Source organism: Silurus aristotelis, assembly GCF_946808225.1.
Source record: "Silurus aristotelis genome assembly, chromosome: 1".
Lineage (NCBI taxonomy): Eukaryota > Metazoa > Chordata > Actinopteri > Siluriformes > Siluridae > Silurus > Silurus aristotelis.
Window position 1 is genome coordinate 12,443,125 of NC_139574.1, and position 19,964 is coordinate 12,463,088.

Sequence of the window (19,964 nt, forward strand, 5' to 3'; positions counted from 1 at the left end):
GACTTTCCGTGTCGGCTCACAGGTGAACGCTGTGAAGATAGAGGGCGGGTCTATGAGGATTCCTGTGCCAATCAGTGTCCTCGTAGTTGTACGGATCTTTGGGAGCATGTGCAGTGTCTGCAGGGGGTCTGCCACCCAGGTACAACCACCACATATTGTATATTTACAGTAAATCCAACTTTTGATCATTCTTATAAAAATGTTATGCATTTCAGTTAATTTCAATAATGAGTTTCCAAAACACACACCGGAATGTTGCATTGTAAAAGCTTTTCAAACTTGTAAAAAGAATTCCTTAAGTTTTTCTACATTTTAGGATGTTATAAAGTAATATCATTTAGACAGTACAGATTTTGTTACCCAAAATCCAATGAAGTGTTTAATTCTATATATTTTTTAATTTTTTAATTATTATTATATCTATATGTATGCAGGTTGTAGGTGTCCTGATGGGTGGTTGCTGCAGGACAAGGAGTGTGTGAGAGTGTCAGCATGTCGCTGTGGGCTTCCTACAGAGAATAGCACACTTGAGTTTACACCTGGAGAGAATATCACTGTCGAGTGCAACACCTGGTAAGAACATAAGATAAGAACATATATATAAATACAAACATATGGATTCGGTACCTACACATGTAATGATATAAGGACTGTATTCCATCTAGCAAATATTTACTGCACCTTCCTAAATCTTTGATTTTGAAGCTAAATTTGTGAACGTTTAATGTCTACAGTGTGTGTGTGAATGGGTCACTGGTGTGTACGGACCGGCCCTGCCCCATATATTGGCCATGGGGTTCCTGGAGTGAGTGCTCGTTGTCATGTGGGACAGGACAAAGAACACGAACACGTTCCTGTGCACACACACCCGGTGGCCCAAGCTGTGAGGAGACCGCTCAGATCCAGAACTGCACGTTGCTTGCATGTCCAGGTCTGCTTAAAATGTCTATAGTGACACACACATGCAGAGAAATACAATATATATGTTATTAGTATATATATATAATATATGTATATATTATATTGGATGAATGAGAACTAATGACATATATAATGTCATTAGTTCTCATTCATCCAATTTTCTTTTATTTGAAGGAATTAGGTGATAGGAGCTTCTATATACCTCCCCGTTTCCAAAAAGTTGGTATGCTGTGTAAAATAAAAATTAAAACAGAATGCTATGATTGGCAAATCTATAAATCCATTTTCTATTCACAATAAAACATAGAAAACATTTTAAATGTTTAAACTAAGGAAATGTTACATTTTAAGAGAAAATTAACAGATTTTTTGAATAATAAAACATTTGTTTATAAGATGAAAATCACTGCTTTTTTCCCCCCCAACATTTTTTCCCAAAGCCATTTACTTCTTTACTTCTTTTTTACCACTTTTATTAGTTATTAATATATCAATCCATTTGATCTTATTATAATATATTTCGATAGATTTACTTAAAAAAACTGTAGGGTAAAGTTCTGCCCTGATTTAGTGTTGTGTGCTGTTAGCTGACTGTGTGCTAAGTGAGTGGTCCTCCTGGAGTGAATGCAGCGAATCTTGTAATGGAGGAGTGTCAGTGCGCAGGAAGACTATTCTACAGATGCCCGAGCCTGGTGGAGTGGCCTGCTCAACTCCTATTGAGCAGCACACTGCCTGCAACACCAACAGCTGTCTGCCTGGTGAGATGAATGTGCATACATTTGTTCTTTATATACACATATGCACAGATTTCCATACGCACATAATCATCATACCTTGACTTTGAAGAGTGCAACAAATCTAGTTATGGAGTCATTTAGTAATACATGTATTTATTAATTTATTCCTTCAAATAATTCAATGCTGCAGTGAAGGAACTGATAGTTTGGATTAAGCCTAGTAAATTTTATTGACTTTTATTTATCTTCTTTCAAAGACAAGAATTAAACTTTTATTCCAATATGTTTACTACAGACACACACAACTTAAAAAACATATTCTAAAATTCGTTGTAGATGCCTAAACTGATCGGCCATAGATAACAGATTTCCAAGATGGCATGTCCTGTGGGGTGTTTTTGAAATGCAGTGGTTAGTACCTATTAAAAGTGACCAAGAAAAGACAAACAGTGACAGGGACATGGGCACCCAATGTGTTTTGATGTGCTTGGGGAGAGAAGTCTGGCCTGTCTGGTCCGAACTCATGGAAAAAAAAAGTTAATGTTGGCTTTGATAGAAAGGGGGCAGAAAATTCTGTGTATTGGGCTGAGTAGCTGCAGACTTGTACGAGTGCCCATACTGTCCCCTGTCCACTGCTGAAAGTGGCTACAATAAGCTATTGAGAATTGGAACTACACCATGGTGAAGAGGACAATAATGTTCTGGTCTAACCAATTGTGCTTTCTTGTACATCACATGGACGGCTAGTTGCACTTTGCGCATTGCTTGCCTGGGGTAGTGATGTCACTAGGAGGCACTATGGCAAGATTTATTTACTATTGACAAGCTGGCAGAGGCGGTGTGTTGCTCTGGGCAACGTTCTACTAGAAAACCTTGGGTCCTGTTTCCAGCATTTGTGGAATGTGCTGGACAATCCATGGAGGCCTCAACTTGCAGGACTTAAACTTTGCGCCAGATACCACAGCACACCTTTAAAGGTCTTGTGGGGTCCATACATCAACCGTTCAGAGACGTTTTTGCAGGGACAATGAAAACCTACACTATATTAGCGAGTTATTATTTTATTATTATTATTATTATTTCAATGTTATGTCTGATTGGTGCATATATTTCCTTAGCTGTATAGACTATAAACAGCTTTACTCAACTTATATTTATTACAAGCATACCGTGTTTTTAAAGAAGCTTCACAGAATGATGGTATTCTAGGGGATTTTTCTGAAATAGTAAATCAGACTATCAGAAAAGATTCCTGAGCAGGTCTAGGTAAAAATGTGCTTTGAACAATAACCATTTTAACTTCTTTCTTGGCTTTCTTTTACAAGTACTACCTTTAAGTTTTCTTAGTCTATGAATTAATTTCATGACCGATTATGAGTCAGCCTTGATAACCCTGTGTGTTTGACCTTTCTGACTGTAGAAAAGCCCAAGTACAGTGACTTTCCTCTGGCACTCTATCTCTCTCACACCTCAGAGAAATGAGGTCTTCAGCTACTACCATCTTCATAAATTGTAGTGTTGGACAAGCCAATTTTAAAGCTGTAAGATAAAAAATTAATGTTTTCCCAAGAGTAATAGGGGGAGTACTGCTAGTGCCATATTCATAACAGTGACTCAGCACAATTTTTAAACTTAAATCTTTAGCATTCATTAGATTGGCTAAAATTATGTCTGTCAATTTTCTTATCTAAATAAGGCAGCCAGAGGTTATCCCAGTGAGAGGTATTTAAAATCACAATTTGTCTTAATATCTATTCTCTTCTTTTTTTTTTTCTCTCCTTGCTAAGAGTGTCCTCTGGGTCAGGTGTTCAGCCTATGTGCAGGTTCATGCCCGTTCTCCTGCCAGGATCTGTGGCGTGAGAGCCAGTGTGTACCAGGACCCTGCACCCCAGGCTGCTCTTGCCCCAATGCCATGGTGAGAACCTGCTTGTAGTAAAACAGCTTTTTACTAGATGCCTTAGAACAGGTCAACACAAATCTCTTAGAACAGCATTGTACTAAATTCAGATGCATTGTATTAGCTCTGTACTAAACCCGAATGGAACGCTATTATACATAAATTGCGTAGTTTGTAAATTTCTATATGTATCTTGTCTATATATATATATATATATATATATATATATATATGTATATATATATATATATATATATATATATATATATATATATATATATATATATATAGAGAGAGAGAGAGAGAGAGAGAGAGAGAGAAAGAAAGAAAGAGAAAAAGAGAGAAAGAGAGAGAGCACTTTGATCAACAAATGTCTCGCACATTTTGATAAATTGTGGAGTTTTTACCATTATGATTATAAACAGATGCCCACTGAGCCACAGATAAACACAGAAATGCTTTTTACACTTCCAACACCTTGTTTTTGCTCTAAAGTTTTTGTAGTCGAACTGCATTACAGTGCAAAAAAACTGTGTTTTTCTTTGCTCCCAGGTTATGCTTAATGGATCGTGCATTCCCTATTCTGAGTGCCCTTGTTCACCACTGTCTCTGCCGCTGGGGTTGGCCAATGTCACACTGGACCCCCTGCAGGAAGAGTTTTCCCCTGGAACCATTATACCACATCTCTGCAATGCCTGGTAATGATTCTCACTCAGTCACCCTCCCTTGTTTTCATTTCTTCTCCCTTTGGGATAGAATATTTCTGAGAGCTTATCGATTGTGAATACGTGTCATATGTCATGTGGGCACTAAGAGGAGGTTGAGGGAGATGGGGTGGAAATGGATCAGTATACAGAATTCATATGAGATTGTAAATGATGTTTGCACCCACCCACTCTGCTGGGTTATGGCAGGCTTGATGGAAAAAGGGGGCATATGGTGGCAGAATAAAATGATTGCCTCTCTCATTCAACAGTCTGGTGATTAGAATGGCTGTTTTGGTATAATGCATTTTTTGGAAGATTTGGCCATTAAACTGTAGCGCACAAACAAAACAACTGCATCGGTGGATTGATGTATGCGTATAAGTCTTCTATTTTTCCTTTTTTTGTATAGTGTTTGTGAAAATGGAATATTCAACTGTACGGCGGAGTCATGTGACAGTAAGTATCATTAGATTGTTCATTTCCCTAATGACAGCAAGGCAGAAAGCTAGTAGACAGTACTCACAGTCAAAGATGGCAAAAGTACACACATCCTTCACTTAAGTAGAAGCACAGATACTCATGTTTTAAAATACTCTGGTAACAGACACTACACTTTTTTACTTAAGTTAAAGTAAAGAACGTTGGGCTCTGACATGTAGTTAAGTAAAAAGTAGCTACCTGTTTTAGAGTCACACTGGTAACTGGATCTCACAACATATTAATATTAGGGCTGTCAATTGATTAAATGGTTCAATCGTTATTAATCGCAAGATTGGCATGAGTTAACTCACGATTAATCTCAACTTAATCGCACATTTTTATCTGTTCGCTATAACTGTACCTCTTCTAACCTCCATAAGGAATACATAATCAGCGAATATTTGTTTTCAATGTGAATTGGTTTATTTAAAAGTAGACATTTTGAGATTTCTATTCATATATTCATTATGTCTGTGATGCACATATTTACTGAGATTCAGGTTGTTTTATTTATGTGTCTGTGAAGAGAGATGACAGAGATAGCAGAGAGCGCCCCTTGTCTTTATTTTACAAAAGCACAGTGTTTTGTTATTATTATTAGTGTATACAAATAAAAGAAGACCATTTAAAGATTTAAATTATGTATTGCTCTTATATGTACGATTAAAAAAGACATTTAAGTTTGTTTCGGCGTTACGACGAAAAAAAAAAAAATAGCACTAAACTCATCTGCATGTTTGTTGACCCCAGAGGTTTAATTGTCAGATGTGTGCATCATGGCGGATTTTGGTGCTGATTTAGGCTTCGGCGCATCAGTAAAACAAATGTTTACCATTTATTTATTTATTTATTTATTTTTATATCCGAGTAAAGAAAGGACATTGTCAATAATCGTGTGTTCTGCTCAAGGTTTTTATTTCACCTCTTTTACATAACTTATATATATTTTTAATAAAAATGCTTAAACAAATTTACGCTGCATTTATCACGCGTTAATAAAATTTGTGCCGTTAAAGTTAAATTTTGTTGCCTAATGACTGCATCCAGGCTCAACATCCACAATATAGAACACAAGCAGAGAAAAGATGATGATGATGATCAGGTGATCAGGAATGTGTCTGTTCTCAGTCATGTTTACATCACTGACTTCCTCTGTCTCATCCATGTTACCCCCATACTTTTTATTTCCTTCTAACTGCTCATTGTTATCTTCATAAACTAGTCTATGTCTGTGGTGTGTGCGAGCCAGGAAATTATACACCAGTGGTAGATTGAAAAAGCTTCACAATGACAGGAAATAGGTTGAAAAAAATATTGACATTTCACCGAATAGATTAAAACTAAAATAGAGTTTTGTTTGAAAATGTAAGAAGTCGAAAGTAAATTTGTGTAGACAAAGACAGATATTTATGTAAAAATGAAAGTTAAAGTTGTCTGAAAAATAAACAGTGAAGTAAAGTACTGATACAAGACAAATCTACTTAAGTACAGTAACAAAATATTTGTACTTCATTACTTCCCACTACTGCTCACAGTACTGTTTATCCTTTTTAGATTAGAGAAGTCTCTGAATACAAATACATTTGTAATGAACAGAAAATCAATAAATTAGATCAGAAAACCTGCCAGAAATGGTGTATGGTGCTATTGATGTGCTGTAACATACAGTAATCAGGTGATGTCACAAAAACAGGAGTAAACTTTCCTGATTTATATTAACATTACATTAGAGACCTCTCATATATAAAGGCTTGCACAAACAAAGATTATGTTCATTAATGAGCTTTTGAAAAATTGTGACTATAGAAATCATATATACTATTTATAAATAATTATATACAATTATATACACTGGACAGTAACATATGCAAGTTCAAACACATGAAGGAAATTTTTGGGGTTAAGGCACTGTCAGGTTTTTTTTTTATGTTTTATAATGATTCAAATGGTATAATGTTAAAGTTCATGATTTAAAAAAAATAGCTAGTTAGCTAGATGGATAGCTAGATAGATCTGTTTTAGTCTATGCCTGCTTCAAAAATACGTGTACTAAAGAGATACACATACATATAATAATAATTTATTACATGCATATGCCACAGCACTGTCATTTGAAAGCCTGTGATTTAAGAGTATGTTACAGTGATGTCTAAGTGACATTTAAATGTCTTCATATATAATTATTGAGAAGCCTGTAACCCAACAATCACATTAGCAAGTGACAGACAGCCATTGATTTCCTGTTTCAGTTTGTGATGTGGAGCTCTGATTCTAGATACATTTGACTTGAGGGTTTGTTTTGCCAATTTCATGCAAATAGATTATGATTGGGTAAATTTAATACCTGTAAATACATTTTTCTGACTAATGGTATGGTGCCTTTATTTGCACAAAATATATTGAGTCCTAATAGTAGTTTAACAATGGAATGGAATGGAATAAAAAGGAAAGGAAGGGAAAGGAAAGGAAAGGAAAGGAAAGGAAAGGAAAGTGATGGCTTGTAATTATAGTGTATAATGTGTATACAGGCAACAGAGTCTGTTTTCTACAAAGGGAATTAAATCTGAAGAAACACAAGCAAGTAGGCACAAAATAGGCACAAAATTGCTTTATATAATATTACATAATTACATTTTGTGTAGTTGTAAATAAACTGATTGTGCTGATGACTGTGTGTTTTAGTGGACTGTGAATGGAGCAGCTGGTCCAGGTGGAGCTCTTGTCCAGTGTCGTGTGGCTCTGGAGTGCAGAGTTCTAGTCGCGTTGTAGTGCAGCCCCGGCAGTATGGAGGACGTGAATGTGAAGGCCCCAGTCACAGAAGCAGAGTGTGTACAGGTCCTGACTGTGGTAAGAACCTTAATACCAGTTTTGAGAGCAGTTCTGTTGGGTTAGGGTTTGCACTACTGTGAGTTAGGGGAGTACATGTTGTCTGCTTGAGCTATTGTTTGATTACAGCTATATGTCTGTGTGGAACTGTTTATTAGGATGTGTTTCTTTTGCTCTAGTGTGTCCAGAGGGAGAACGTTGGAGACGGAGCACATCTGAGTCAGAGCGCGTGTGTGAAAGAGGGTGTGTGGATATGTACAGTGCTGAACCATTGAACTGCACTGAAGTGAACAGGCTCTCTGAGGGCTGCGTGTGTGAGGATGGGAGTTATCGTGACGCAGACGGCCGGTGTGTGATTCCTGCCCTGTGTCAGTGCGAGGCGGAGGACGGCATACTGCGAGAGGTGTATACACATATGCAAAATGCTTTTTAAAATGTTGCCAGGTTTGGCTATCTCTAGGCGAACTAAAGCAAATGCTTATTACACTCACACACCTTCATAAAAATACATGGAATAGTCTGACAGCAAGTGTTTGAGAGCCATCATTCACCCTCTCCAAGCAGTCATACACCCTCGAGCAATGCACATAACTATCCATCAGGAAAACTACAGCTTTGCTTTTGCACTATAATTGTATTGCTGGTGACTTTGTATATGGGGTCTTATTACTGGTGCTGATGGATAACTCTCCAGTGCATCTCTTATAATTACATTTATTAATAATGCATAAAATCTCAATCTCATAGTCAGAATATACAGCATGTTTTATGGGTAGGACTTAATTAAAGCAGAAATATATTTGAAAACTTCTGTATTATCCTGTGTATAATGTGAGTTGTGTGTGTGCATTCCAGCCTGGCTCTGAGTGGGAAGAAGCATGCCAAACTTGTCGCTGTGTAAATGGCCTAAAGCAGTGTAAAGCCAGCTGCCCTCCACTTCTGTGTGACGAGGTGAGAAATCCACAGGGCTCTCTACACATAATTATTCACCTGTAACATCACTCTAGGTTGATTTATTACAAAACTTTTTTTTACGTACTCCTCAACACAACTTTTATTTTTATTAGTGCCACACTGTGCAGTTTTGCACCATTAATAGAAAAAATTGCAACGATTGTAAGCCATGCTGTATCCATTGCATCAGAAAGTGTCCCTAGTGTGAAAGAAGTCCCTGGAGAGCAGCAGATGCTGCTGGTTAGATTGACTCACTGTCCAGGCTACTGCTCTGGTCACACAGTGGATCCCAGATGGCAGTTCCACTGTCATGCCCCCACACCACATTCACAGAGGAAGCCAGGGCTTAACACCTCCATTGTGCTGCTTTAAAACATGTGCTCGCATCTTGAACTCTAAAGAAGATTTTTTTTGTTTGCATCAAGGGGAATTCAGAGACTTGGATTCTGAAAAGGGCTTAGAACTAAACCTGCCTAGTATATATATATATATATATATATATATATATATATATATATATATATATATATATATATATATATATATATATATATATATATATATATATATATATATATATCTTTAAACCTATTTAAACCTTCAAATAGAAAACCTTAATTCACAATTCCTAATCCTTTTCTTAAGGGCTTTATGTTACTGTAACTCATTAAGAAATGCCCTGAATAATTAAAAAACCATATAAATAAAAAAGTTGGTCACATACAGCTTGCACAGTATAATATGAAGTTAATTGCTTTTTTACTGTTCATGACAAAAAAAAAAAAAAAAACAGAAAACAATTAAATTTCCAAACTATAAATATGTTTTATATAAGATTTACACCAATTAGCCATAACATTATAACCGGTGAAGTGAATAACACTGATTATCACTCCATCAGCAGCAAGTACACATTTTGTCCTCAAAGTTGATTTTGTCCTCAAAGCAGGAAAGAAAAGCAAGCGTAAGAATCTGAGCGAGTTTGACGAGGGCCAAACTGTGATGGCTAGAAGACTGGGTCAGAACATCTCTAAAACGGCAACACTTGTGAGGTGGTCCCCTGTCTGCAGTGGTCTATTAAAAGTGGTCCAAGAAAGGAACAGTGGTGAACCGGCGTCATGGGTGGCCAAGGCTAATTGATGCACGTTGGAAGCGAAGGCTGGCCTGTGTTGTCCGATCCAAAAGACAAGCTTCTGTAGCTCAAATTGCTTTGTTGATGCTGTTGATGCTCAACAGGTCAGAACTGTTTTGGCTGCAAAAGGGGGACCAACACAATATTATGCAGGTGGTTATAATGTTATTCCTGATCAGTGGCCATTAGGTTACGCCTGTTTGGTGTATATAGGATATTCACCTTGTTTACACGTGCTTTGTCATTTGTGTATCGAGAAAAAGTGATGCAAAATTAGTGGTAGCACAGTGTTTAAGATGCTGTACTTTGGGTTGGAAGGTTGTGAGTTCAAATCCCAGCACCACCAAGATGCCACTCGTCAGCTTTTGAGCAAAGCCTTTAACCCTCACTCCTCAGCTGTATAAATACAATGGTTGAAAGTTTCTGTGGATAAGGTTGTCTGCTAAATGCCAAAGGGGGATTTTATCCAAAAATGTTTGAATAATGCATTTTAAGAGTAATTGGTTGGGATGCTAGCAAACTGCATGCTACTAAACATTGTCATACCAATAAAAAAAAGATAAAAGAAAAATATTTCACAGATTTTATTCATTAAAGCCAAAATGCAAATAAATTTGATTTTTGTGACAAATGCTAGTTCAAGCATTTCAAAACATAGCTTAATTGGATGTCAAAATACTTGATTTCAGGTAGAGCCTTTAATTAAACCATACCCATATTATAAAGTTAGACAAGTTAACGCTTACAATCAATTTTTTTTTTTTTTTTGTGAACACGTTCCCATATTTCTTGTTGCCATTTTCTGACATTTTACTATGTGCTATGTACTATTACTTGCATTTTGTTGCTTTCCTGTTTGAGTCTCCAGATAATATTCTCATTACATTTTTAATATTTCAGTGGACATTTAACATCAATGTTCAGCTCACAAAACCACGGCTCCCAAAGGAAGAACCGTAACAGGGCACAGTGGGAATTGGAGTATTATGGTTGTTGCTTGATGTCTCATCCTGGTGCTGTAGTCCATCTCTGGAGAGACGAATCACAAATAAGTGTATGTTATTCTGAGTGAGATTGCTGACTTTGCCCCTTTCTCTGTTTATCCCTTCTGTTGTGCCCAGGGTGAAGTCAAAGTGCTGGAGGATGGAAAGTGTTGCCCTGTCTGCAGGAAAGAGTACATAGGTAGGAATGTTCAAAGTCTGACATCAACTTAGACTTACACTGCTATTAGTGCTCCTCTCTGGCCCCTGTGGAATTGCTGATCTTTGTCAGCAAATCCTAAGGATCCATGTGCAATGGATGAAAAGTTTGTTGCACACTATTAACTCTGGTGTGTGTGTGTGTGTATATAAAGGATTGTCAGACCTCATCTGGTGTTTCCTGGATTTGAACTGGAATGAACTGGTGACTCAACAGAAAAGTTTTAAGCACCAAAAAAGTACTTTTTTACAGAAAGATGTCCAAGGAGTCAGCTCGTCAGCAGAATTATTTTCTGAAAACTAGCTAATGCAATCCAACGATGTGGACTCTGGTGCAGGGTTGGTGTAGGGTTGTCAAAACTATAAATGCTCTGAACTATTCTTAGCAGGAGTTGAACGACTTCCAACACCTTCGGAATATGTTTGGTAGACAAGCAAATATTTGAATCCTTTAATCAGACTGACATTTTGTGCTTTCTCTCTCTTGTGTCTGTAGAAGATCCATGTCACCGCCACACTGAGATCAGGAACATTACCAAGGGTGATTGCCACCTGGACAATGTAGAGGTCAGCTTCTGCAGGGGGCGCTGTTTGTCTGGAACCGATGTTATTCTAGAGGTACAAAACACTCTCTGCTATGCAAATAACCGGTCTGATCTTGTATGGGTATGTATCTAATTGGCATGCCAGTAGCAGAAACTCTAGTGTTTGGTTTACAACAGAGCTCCAACATAGTCCCAGGATGGCTGCCAGATGGTCCTCATGTTTAATCTCTTTCAGCTCCAAACCCACCTGGACCAGGTGTTTGGTGCATCTCCATTGCTTGGTTTTCTGTGTAAGAGAACAGATTATGATCCAGTTTTGGGAAATATTAGTGTACTGTCATGATCTAAGAAGGAACTATATAGCGTTTATTAGGTAATGCATCTGTTTTAGCAAACCTCTGTAATGGTACCCAATGGCAGAATGAGAAATAAACTCAAGATGTCATATCATATAAGCTTCAAAGAAGTCCACATCCTGTAAACTATGCTATTGCTGCATGTGAGCCACACACTTATTGCTGTGATCATCACATATTCCTCTAATAAACATAATAAACCATGGCTTCAATTTTGGAGAAACCATTTGCAGAATTTAATATTTTACTCTATGTAACAAGATTTATGCGATCTTAATCAAAGGTGAAAAATTGTAGGAGATGACAGGTTTCACAGATTTCATAAATCATCCATCAGTCATCTGATAAACCCCAAAACTATGTGACGTGTCCAGAATAAAACATCACACGCATACTGCTCATATAGTCAGTAATCCCGTTTCTCTGAATCTGGGTTTTGTATCATTTCTAGGGATCAGCTGTGAGAAAAAAAATCCCAAAACCCAGTGACAGCCCGGTTATCATTGGTGATGTCATGATATAAAGATTTTCACACAAATTAGTCAGCACCCTTGATGCTCCAGGATCTTATTTTAACAACTATAACAACTATAGTGTGAGTAGATTGCTGGAATTTATTATAAAAAATAAAAAAAGAAATAATTAAAGTATTTTATTTCTCATATACCAAAGTAATGCCTGAATTTATTTATTAAAGAATGACACATCGTATTATTTGTTTCTGTTATAACTTGTGCTACACAACTTGAATCTTGTCGTGTTATAAAGCAAGCATAAAATACTTAACCCTATCTCCCTCTGTCCATCTATCTATCTACAGTGAGGAAAATAAGTATTTGAACACCCTGTTATTTTTGCAAGTTCTCCCACTTAGAAATCATGGAGGGGTCTGAAATTGTCATCGTAGGTGCATGTCCACTGTGAGAGACATAATCTAAAAAAAAAACCATCAAGAAATCACAATGTATGATTTTTTTAACTATTTATTTGTATGATATAGCTGCAAATAAGTATTTAAACACCTGAGAAAGTCAATGTTAATATTTGGTACAGTAGCCTTTGTTTGCAATTACAGAGGTCAAACGTTTCCTGTAGTTTTTCACCAGGTTTGCACACACTGCAGGAGGGATTTTGGCCCACTCCTCCATACAGATCTTCTCTAGATCAGTCAGGTTTCTGGCCTGTCACTGAGAAACACGGAGTTTGAGCTCCCTCCAAAGATTCTCTATTGGGTTTAGGTCTGGAGACTGGCTAGGCCATGCCAGAACCTTGATATGCTTCTTACAGAGCCACTCCTTGGTTATCCTGGCTGTGTGCTTCGGGTCATTGTCATGTTGGAAGACCCAGCCTCGACCCATCTTCAATGCTCTAACTGAGGGAAGGAGGTTGTTCCCCAAAATCTCGCAATACATGGCCCCGGTCATCCTCTCCTTAATACAGTGCAGTTGCCCTGTCCCATGTGCAGAATAACACCCCCAAAGCTTGATGCTACCACCCCCATGCTTCACAGTAGGGATGGTGTTCTTCGGATGGTACTCATCATTCTTCTTCCTCCAAACACATTTAGTGGAATTATGACCCAAAAGTTCTATTTTGGTCTTATCTGACCACATGACTTTCTCCCATGACTCCTCTGGATCATCCAAATGGTCATTGGCAAACTTAAGACGTGCCTGGACATGTGCTGGTTTAAGCAGGGGAACCTTCCATGCCATGCATGATTTCAAACCATGACGTCTTAGTGTATTACCAACAGTAACCTTGGAAACGGTGGTCCCAGCTCTTTTCAGGTCATTGACCAGCTCCTCCTGTGTAGTTCTGGGCTGATTTCTCACCTTCCTTAGGATCATTGAGACCCCACGAGGTAAGATCTTGCATGGAGCCCCAGTCCGAGGGAGATTGACAGTCATGTTTAGCTTCTTCCATTTTCTAATGATTGCTCCAACAGTGGACCTTTTTTCACCAAGCTGCTTGGCAATTTCCCCGTAGCCCTTTCCAGCCTTGTGGAGGTGTACAATTTTGTCTCTTGTGTCTTTGGACAGCATTTTGGTCTTGGCCATGTTAGTAGTTGGATATTTACTGATTGTATGGGGTGGACAGGTGTCTTTATGCAGCTAACGACCTCAAACAGGTGCATCTAATTTAGGATAATAAATGTAGTGGAGGTGGACATTTTAAAGGCGGACTAAAAGGTCTTTGAGGGTCAGAATTCTAGCTGATAGACAGGTGTTCAAATACTTATTTGCAGCTGTATCATACAAATAAATAGTTTAAAAATCATATATTGTGATTTCTGGATTTTTTTTTTTAGATTATGTCTCTCACAGTGGATATGCACCTACGATGACAATTTCAGACCCCTCCATGATTTCTAAATGGGAGAACTTGCAAACTAGCAGGGTGTTTAAATACTTATTTTCCTCACTCTATCTATCTATCTATCTATCTATCTATCTATCTATCTATCTATCTATCTATCTATCTATCTATCTATCTATCTATCTATCTATCTATCTATCTATCTATCTATCTAGCTAGCTAGCTAGCTAGCTAGCTATTTATCTAGCTAGCTAGCTAGCTAGAATACTTCACCATATCAACAATAACTAATGGTTAACAAAAACAAAAAAATATCAAAAACCCATAAAAACGTTGGTAAAACCTTAATTTAATATAGGATACATCTGTAAAACAAGTCCCCATGTGCGTTGTCTCTAAGGAAATTCTAATGTATTGGATATGCTCATATAAACCTATAGCTGGAACTACTATCAGAGCCATTCTTCTTTACAAAAATAAAATCACCTTCAAACCAACCCGATTTGAGTATCAAACTGGTCAGGAGTTGTATATTTTATATTATATGTGATACTATAAAGTTCCACAGTTTCTCTGCATTATTATGGTTCCTAAACTGACAATCACAAATATCCATTCTGTAAGTGTGTATAATAGTAAAGCCAACCTGCAAAAAAAAGAAACTACAGAAACAGTATAGCCGTAATATTAGAAGTTCTGTTTTTGTATCAGTTTGTTGTTTTCTTTGACCACTAAGTGACTAGGTAAAGGCAATATACTCAGTGGGACACTGGGTCTAAAATCAGCTGTATGCCTGAGGGATGCTTTGTGAATACAGACCTGATTCTCTATGTTTGGGATCAAAAATCGACACTGACTCTCATTGTAAATCTGATTTGTCATTGCATGGTTCCCTTGAGCCAGCCACCTAATCTGGGTGATTCTATCTTTGTGTGTCTGTTTGCTATGACTGTTAAAAATATGTTTAGGCTTACAATGTCTCTCAAGTCACCATGGAGACGAGAAGCAGAGCACTTGCGAGCATATAGATCTCTCATTTGTTAGATTTAACACCAAAAGCACATCTTGTTCCCCTGTTTTTTGTTCAATCATACTCCTCTCAGGACATTAAATTGAATCCTAGTCTTAGTGTGCCTGAAAACGTATGCACCCTCTTTGTCATGCAGAGAGCAACTTAATCTTAGGGAAGTAAATGTGCCATGAATCTAATATTTGGATTGTTTCATGATTGTAGTTTTGCCCCGTTTATTCATCTTGTCATCTGTCATTTCCAATGCATTTGCAATTTTGTCTCCTCTGTCCCCAAATTCTGTCTCCTCCTATTTATCTTAATTCTTTGATTCATTTTCTTTGTGTCTGTGTTTTTGTGTGTGTGTCAGGAGCCCTACCTACAAGCCGTGTGTGACTGCTGTAGTTACAGGCTGGACCCCCAGACTCCTGTGCGCTTCCTCAGCCTGCACTGTTCCAGTGGTGAAAGTGAGCCCGTGGTGCTGCCCGTCATACAGAGTTGCGAGTGTACCAGCTGTCAGGGTGGGTACAGTTGTGGTGTGACCACACATACACTAAGCTAAACTTATACAACTATGAGATGAAAAATACAAAACTAAATACTCTCATGGATACCACAGAGATATGAAGAGACAGGCTTTCTATAGAAACAGTATTTGTACAAAATGCTTAAAATGTTTAAAGCTTTTGAATTTTCATTTGTTGAAACCTGCTTAATTAGTGATTAAATGTATACGTATACAATGAACATTTTAAAAATCACTTGTTTGATTTATATACACTCTAAAGATAACATTCGGTCTCCTGCCATGAAGGTTTAAACCCATGCAGACTTATAACTTCTAGATGGCACAATATTATGTACTTTGGTGATCAGTTGCTGTGTAGTCCTTAAAAAAAGTGTAAAAACTCTGGAAGTCATCTTTTTATTTTTAGGACTTCAAATATGGTATGTATAATGTCAAAATTATTATAAAATCACTTATTAATTGTTATAAATGTTGATCTATGATAAATGTAAATGTAATGTTAACATGATTGCCAGTTTCAGACTTGTAATAATACCTTAATTATTAAATTGAGATTAATTAATTGCATTTGCTATATAAAGTGTTAAGGACATTGTACAGGGCAGAGCTCCGAACTATTGCATTAGGAACGAATGCTGTCCTTGCAGTTGCATTTTACTTTTTTTAATATCAAGGACAAGGTTTATTTTAAACCCTATAAAATAATCTGTTAGGTTTGATCAGTCTTTTTTTGAAGACTTTTAATTAATATCTGGCAGTACTTGTTCTAGTTTACTAATTTCGCAATCACAATCTAAATCTTTGTTTAAGGAAATATAATGGTAAATGAAGTCTGTTTCCATTAAACTATCACTGCTCTTGCAGCTCCTACCAAATTTATCTACTCTGGTAAAAACTCTGGTCTCTGTGGCACATCAAAGAGGTGTGGACATTTAATGCACAACCAATCATCATACAAAAGTGCTTCTATTTTGTCTATCTTTCATGTTATTTGTCAGTTTATAAGCTTGTCATTCAGACATTTAAGCTTCAGCAAATATCCATCAAAATCGCTTGTACTGCCTTTAATTTTTTCGTCTTGATCAGCAGAAAGAAAGCTAGTCTATTAGGCAAATAGAAGCTCAAATATGCTGCCCTTTACCATGTTTTGGTTTCCAGGAGAACCAAAAAGCTAAAAAGCTAATGTAATAACATACAGCAAGGTAGTTACTTAAATACTTTAATACAAACTATAGGATCATGTAGGGAATCTTCTGTTTGCACCCTCAACAGGAAGTCAGTAATAAAGTTATTGGTTTAGCTATAAACTGCAGTGTTCTTTCCCCACATCGCATATAAATAATATATGAGTCTAAGCAATGTCTTTTGCAGAATAGTAATATGATGGTGATGTGACATCAGGTGGTAGTGTTTGGAATGAGTAGAATTGAGTACTAGTAGGAGTAATGCTAGATGCAGCACAGGTCACGTGTCGGGTTATCCTGAATCTATTGGGTTTACACATTTTTTTTTTTTTCATATAGAATAAAGTAAGTGTATAAGGAGGTCTAAATGTTTTTTTCTTGGTGTTGAAAAAACTTTTTTACTTAACAACTAAGGACAAAAAACTAAAATTTCCAGTGACTGCCTTGGCTGGTCATTTCTCTAGTCATTTCTCTCTCTCTCTCTCTCTCTCTCTCTCTCTCTCTCTCTCTCTCTCTCTCTCTCTCTCTCTCTCTCTCTCTCTCTTCTCTCTCTCTCTCTCTCTCTCTCTCTCTCTCTCTCTCTCTCTCTCTCTCTCTCTTTATCTCTCTCTCTTTATCTTACATGATCTGCACTGTATTTTCTGGATTTAACAACTGCCAGCTTTGTAACTGCTACAAAGCTGACTCAGTAATATCACTTCAGCCTTGAATGTGCTATAACCATTCACACACCCAAAACAGCCAAAAGAGCCAATCTTAAGACTTTATATCAGCAGTTCCGAGTTACACTGAGTCCATAGATATACTGTATACTGTTATTTGCGGAGGACAGTAAATCTATACTGCTATACAAGCTTCACATTGACTAAAATATATCAAAGTTTAATTTCTATAATATTGTCCATTGAGAAGATATATGATAAAATGGTTGTTAAAATGTCAGGGGTGTGCTCTACTCTACAGGTACTGTATATTTATTTTGAGGGTGTAACGGTACACAAACTTCATGGGTCTGTATTGTAGCAAACACACTGGTTCAGTGGTGGAAGAAAGTCATTTAGTTCACCAAGCAAAAGTTCACCAAGAGAATTTCCTTGTGGACCGCACACCCTTTTTTTGCTGTTTATCCGAGTGCACTTGCTGGCCAGAACGTCTTTCACCTGCACCCACCCACGCTTAGTCACGCTTAGTTGGTGACGCTTACGCGCTTCTCTGCTTGGTGGCGCTCTCTCCTTAGGCTGGTGTCTCTATCCTCTTTATAGGCATCACCAGACTGAAACAGAGTGCACTGATTAGTCTCATCAGCTGCAGGGGCTTCTTACCGCTCGTTCCGTCCGGCGCCGTCCTCCACTGGTTCACCGCTGACACACACCCCCAACGCTTGACTCAGGCCGGTTACCTCCGTGGCGGGCTGCTCAGGCTGGAACCGTCCAGCCTGAGCAGCCTGCTACCTCCGTGGCAAAGTCTTCAATGTGTTATACCGCTCTTTCAGCATGGGGGTTCGGCACCACTGTAGCAAACTCACTGCTACCACTTTGGAAGAAAGAGAGACAGGCAAAAGTTTACGAAGCAGAGCTTTCTTTATTTACTTTTGTTTTCACCCCGGCACTTTCCTTTTCCAGTACTTACGCCAGGGCTCACCCACACACTTGCGGTTCAGGACCACTTTTCATCTTGACGTCTGCCGGCGGCCACACACAGATCGTCCCGCCTTCCTCCGGCATATCTGTCTCACTCGCGGATCGGCATGCTTTCACCTTCTAGCGCCTTGCTAGTTTCCTTGCGCACCAGCACGCCTTTTCCTGGTGACCGCCCACGCTCAGTCACCGTTCAGTGACCCTTGCGCTCTTCTCTGCTTAGTGGCGCTCTCTCCCTAGGCTGGTGTCTCGCTCCTCTTTATTGGCGTCACCGGACTGAAACAGAGCGCACTGATTAGTCTCATCAGCTGCAGGTGGTTCTTACCGCTCGTTCCGTCCGGCTCCGCCCTCCACCGCTCAACGACACAAGTGCATACCTCGATTTTTAAGTTACGGTTTGGTAACATTTTGGTACAATTAGGGGGAAGAAATGCAAAGCATAAAACTGCTTGACATTTTATTATTGCAGTTTATTATTATTTACATTTGTAATCATTGATATTTGAACAGTTTACATTTTTATAAGCAATTCTAAATAAAATGCCTGCTTGTTAAATAATATATAAAAATAATATTTTATAACAATAAAATTGAATAAATCGAATTACACTTTTTCATTAAATTTATTCAATTAAGTAATCAATAAAATTGGCACTATTTAAATTGATTAAATAAAATTAAATAAATAGAAAAATTAAAGAGTTTACATTTGTTAGACCCCATTTGGGTAAAACAAGTGTTTGTTTGTTTGTGTGTGTGTGTGTGTGTGTGTGTTACATTTATGATTTAATTTTAAAGATATTATCTACTTAACTGTTCTACTTTTTTCAGAATACTTGAACAAATGTCTTCGTTCCTTCCATCCTTGATTTATTCACTCTTGAAGCTGTACAACCGGAAAGTGGTTACAGTAGAGTAGTGGATTCTTTAGCGTTTTCATGTATGCACAAAACAAATCTTATCAGTATGGAGAAGCCACAGTGACACTGCGCTCCAAGTTTAATAATATTAATTATAATAATAATAATTAAAAAACGTGCGAGGCAGAGACTAAACAAACTTGTGGTCTGCCACTTAATACGTTCCTGAGGGATTATACATATAACAAAAAAAAAAATTCACCAAATTTATGGCCGCCTGCCTAAAACTGTGTTGGTCCTGATTTTTCCTGCTAAAACAGTTCTGATCCCTCGAGCATTAACAGCATTAACTTCTTCAGCAGTTTGAGCTACAGGAGCTCGTCTGTTGGATTGAACAACACAGACCAGCCTTCGCTCCACACGTACATCTGTGTGCCTCGGCCACAAATGACCCTGTCGCAGGTTCACCACTGTTCCTTCCTTGGACCACGTTTGATAGAAACTGACCACTGCAGACCAGGAACATCCAACAAGAGTTGCAGTTTTGGAGATGCTCTGACCCAGTCATCTAGTAATCACAATCTGGCCCTTGTCAAACTTGCTCAAATCCTTATGCTCATCCATTTTTCCTGCTTTCAACACATACATTTTCAGGGGCAAAATGTTCGCTTG

The 19,964-nt window shown here is 37.8% G+C and overlaps 2 protein-coding genes across 2 annotated transcripts in view; one reads left to right on the forward strand and one right to left on the reverse strand.

Moving 5' to 3' along the window:
- slc12a7b (solute carrier family 12 member 7b) overlaps nt 1-19,964 on the reverse strand; it is a 335,443-nt gene that overhangs the window by 185,334 nt on the left and 130,145 nt on the right. The gene's annotated exons all lie outside the window — the stretch shown is intronic.
- Nucleotides 1-19,964, forward strand: part of sspo (SCO-spondin) — a gene marked incomplete at its 5' end in the record, with an annotated part of 88,796 nt that overhangs the window by 67,965 nt on the left and 867 nt on the right. The window contains 13 exons of the mRNA XM_083557720.1: nt 23-139; nt 435-573; nt 735-931; nt 1,509-1,679; nt 3,446-3,573; nt 4,108-4,253; nt 4,672-4,718; nt 7,425-7,589; nt 7,748-7,971; nt 8,424-8,519; nt 10,776-10,836; nt 11,350-11,471; nt 15,453-15,603. Coding sequence (XP_083413846.1) covers nt 23-139; nt 435-573; nt 735-931; nt 1,509-1,679; nt 3,446-3,573; nt 4,108-4,253; nt 4,672-4,718; nt 7,425-7,589; nt 7,748-7,971; nt 8,424-8,519; nt 10,776-10,836; nt 11,350-11,471; nt 15,453-15,603 — 1,764 coding nt within the window. The remainder of the gene's footprint in view (nt 1-22; nt 140-434; nt 574-734; nt 932-1,508; nt 1,680-3,445; nt 3,574-4,107; nt 4,254-4,671; nt 4,719-7,424; nt 7,590-7,747; nt 7,972-8,423; nt 8,520-10,775; nt 10,837-11,349; nt 11,472-15,452; nt 15,604-19,964) is intronic.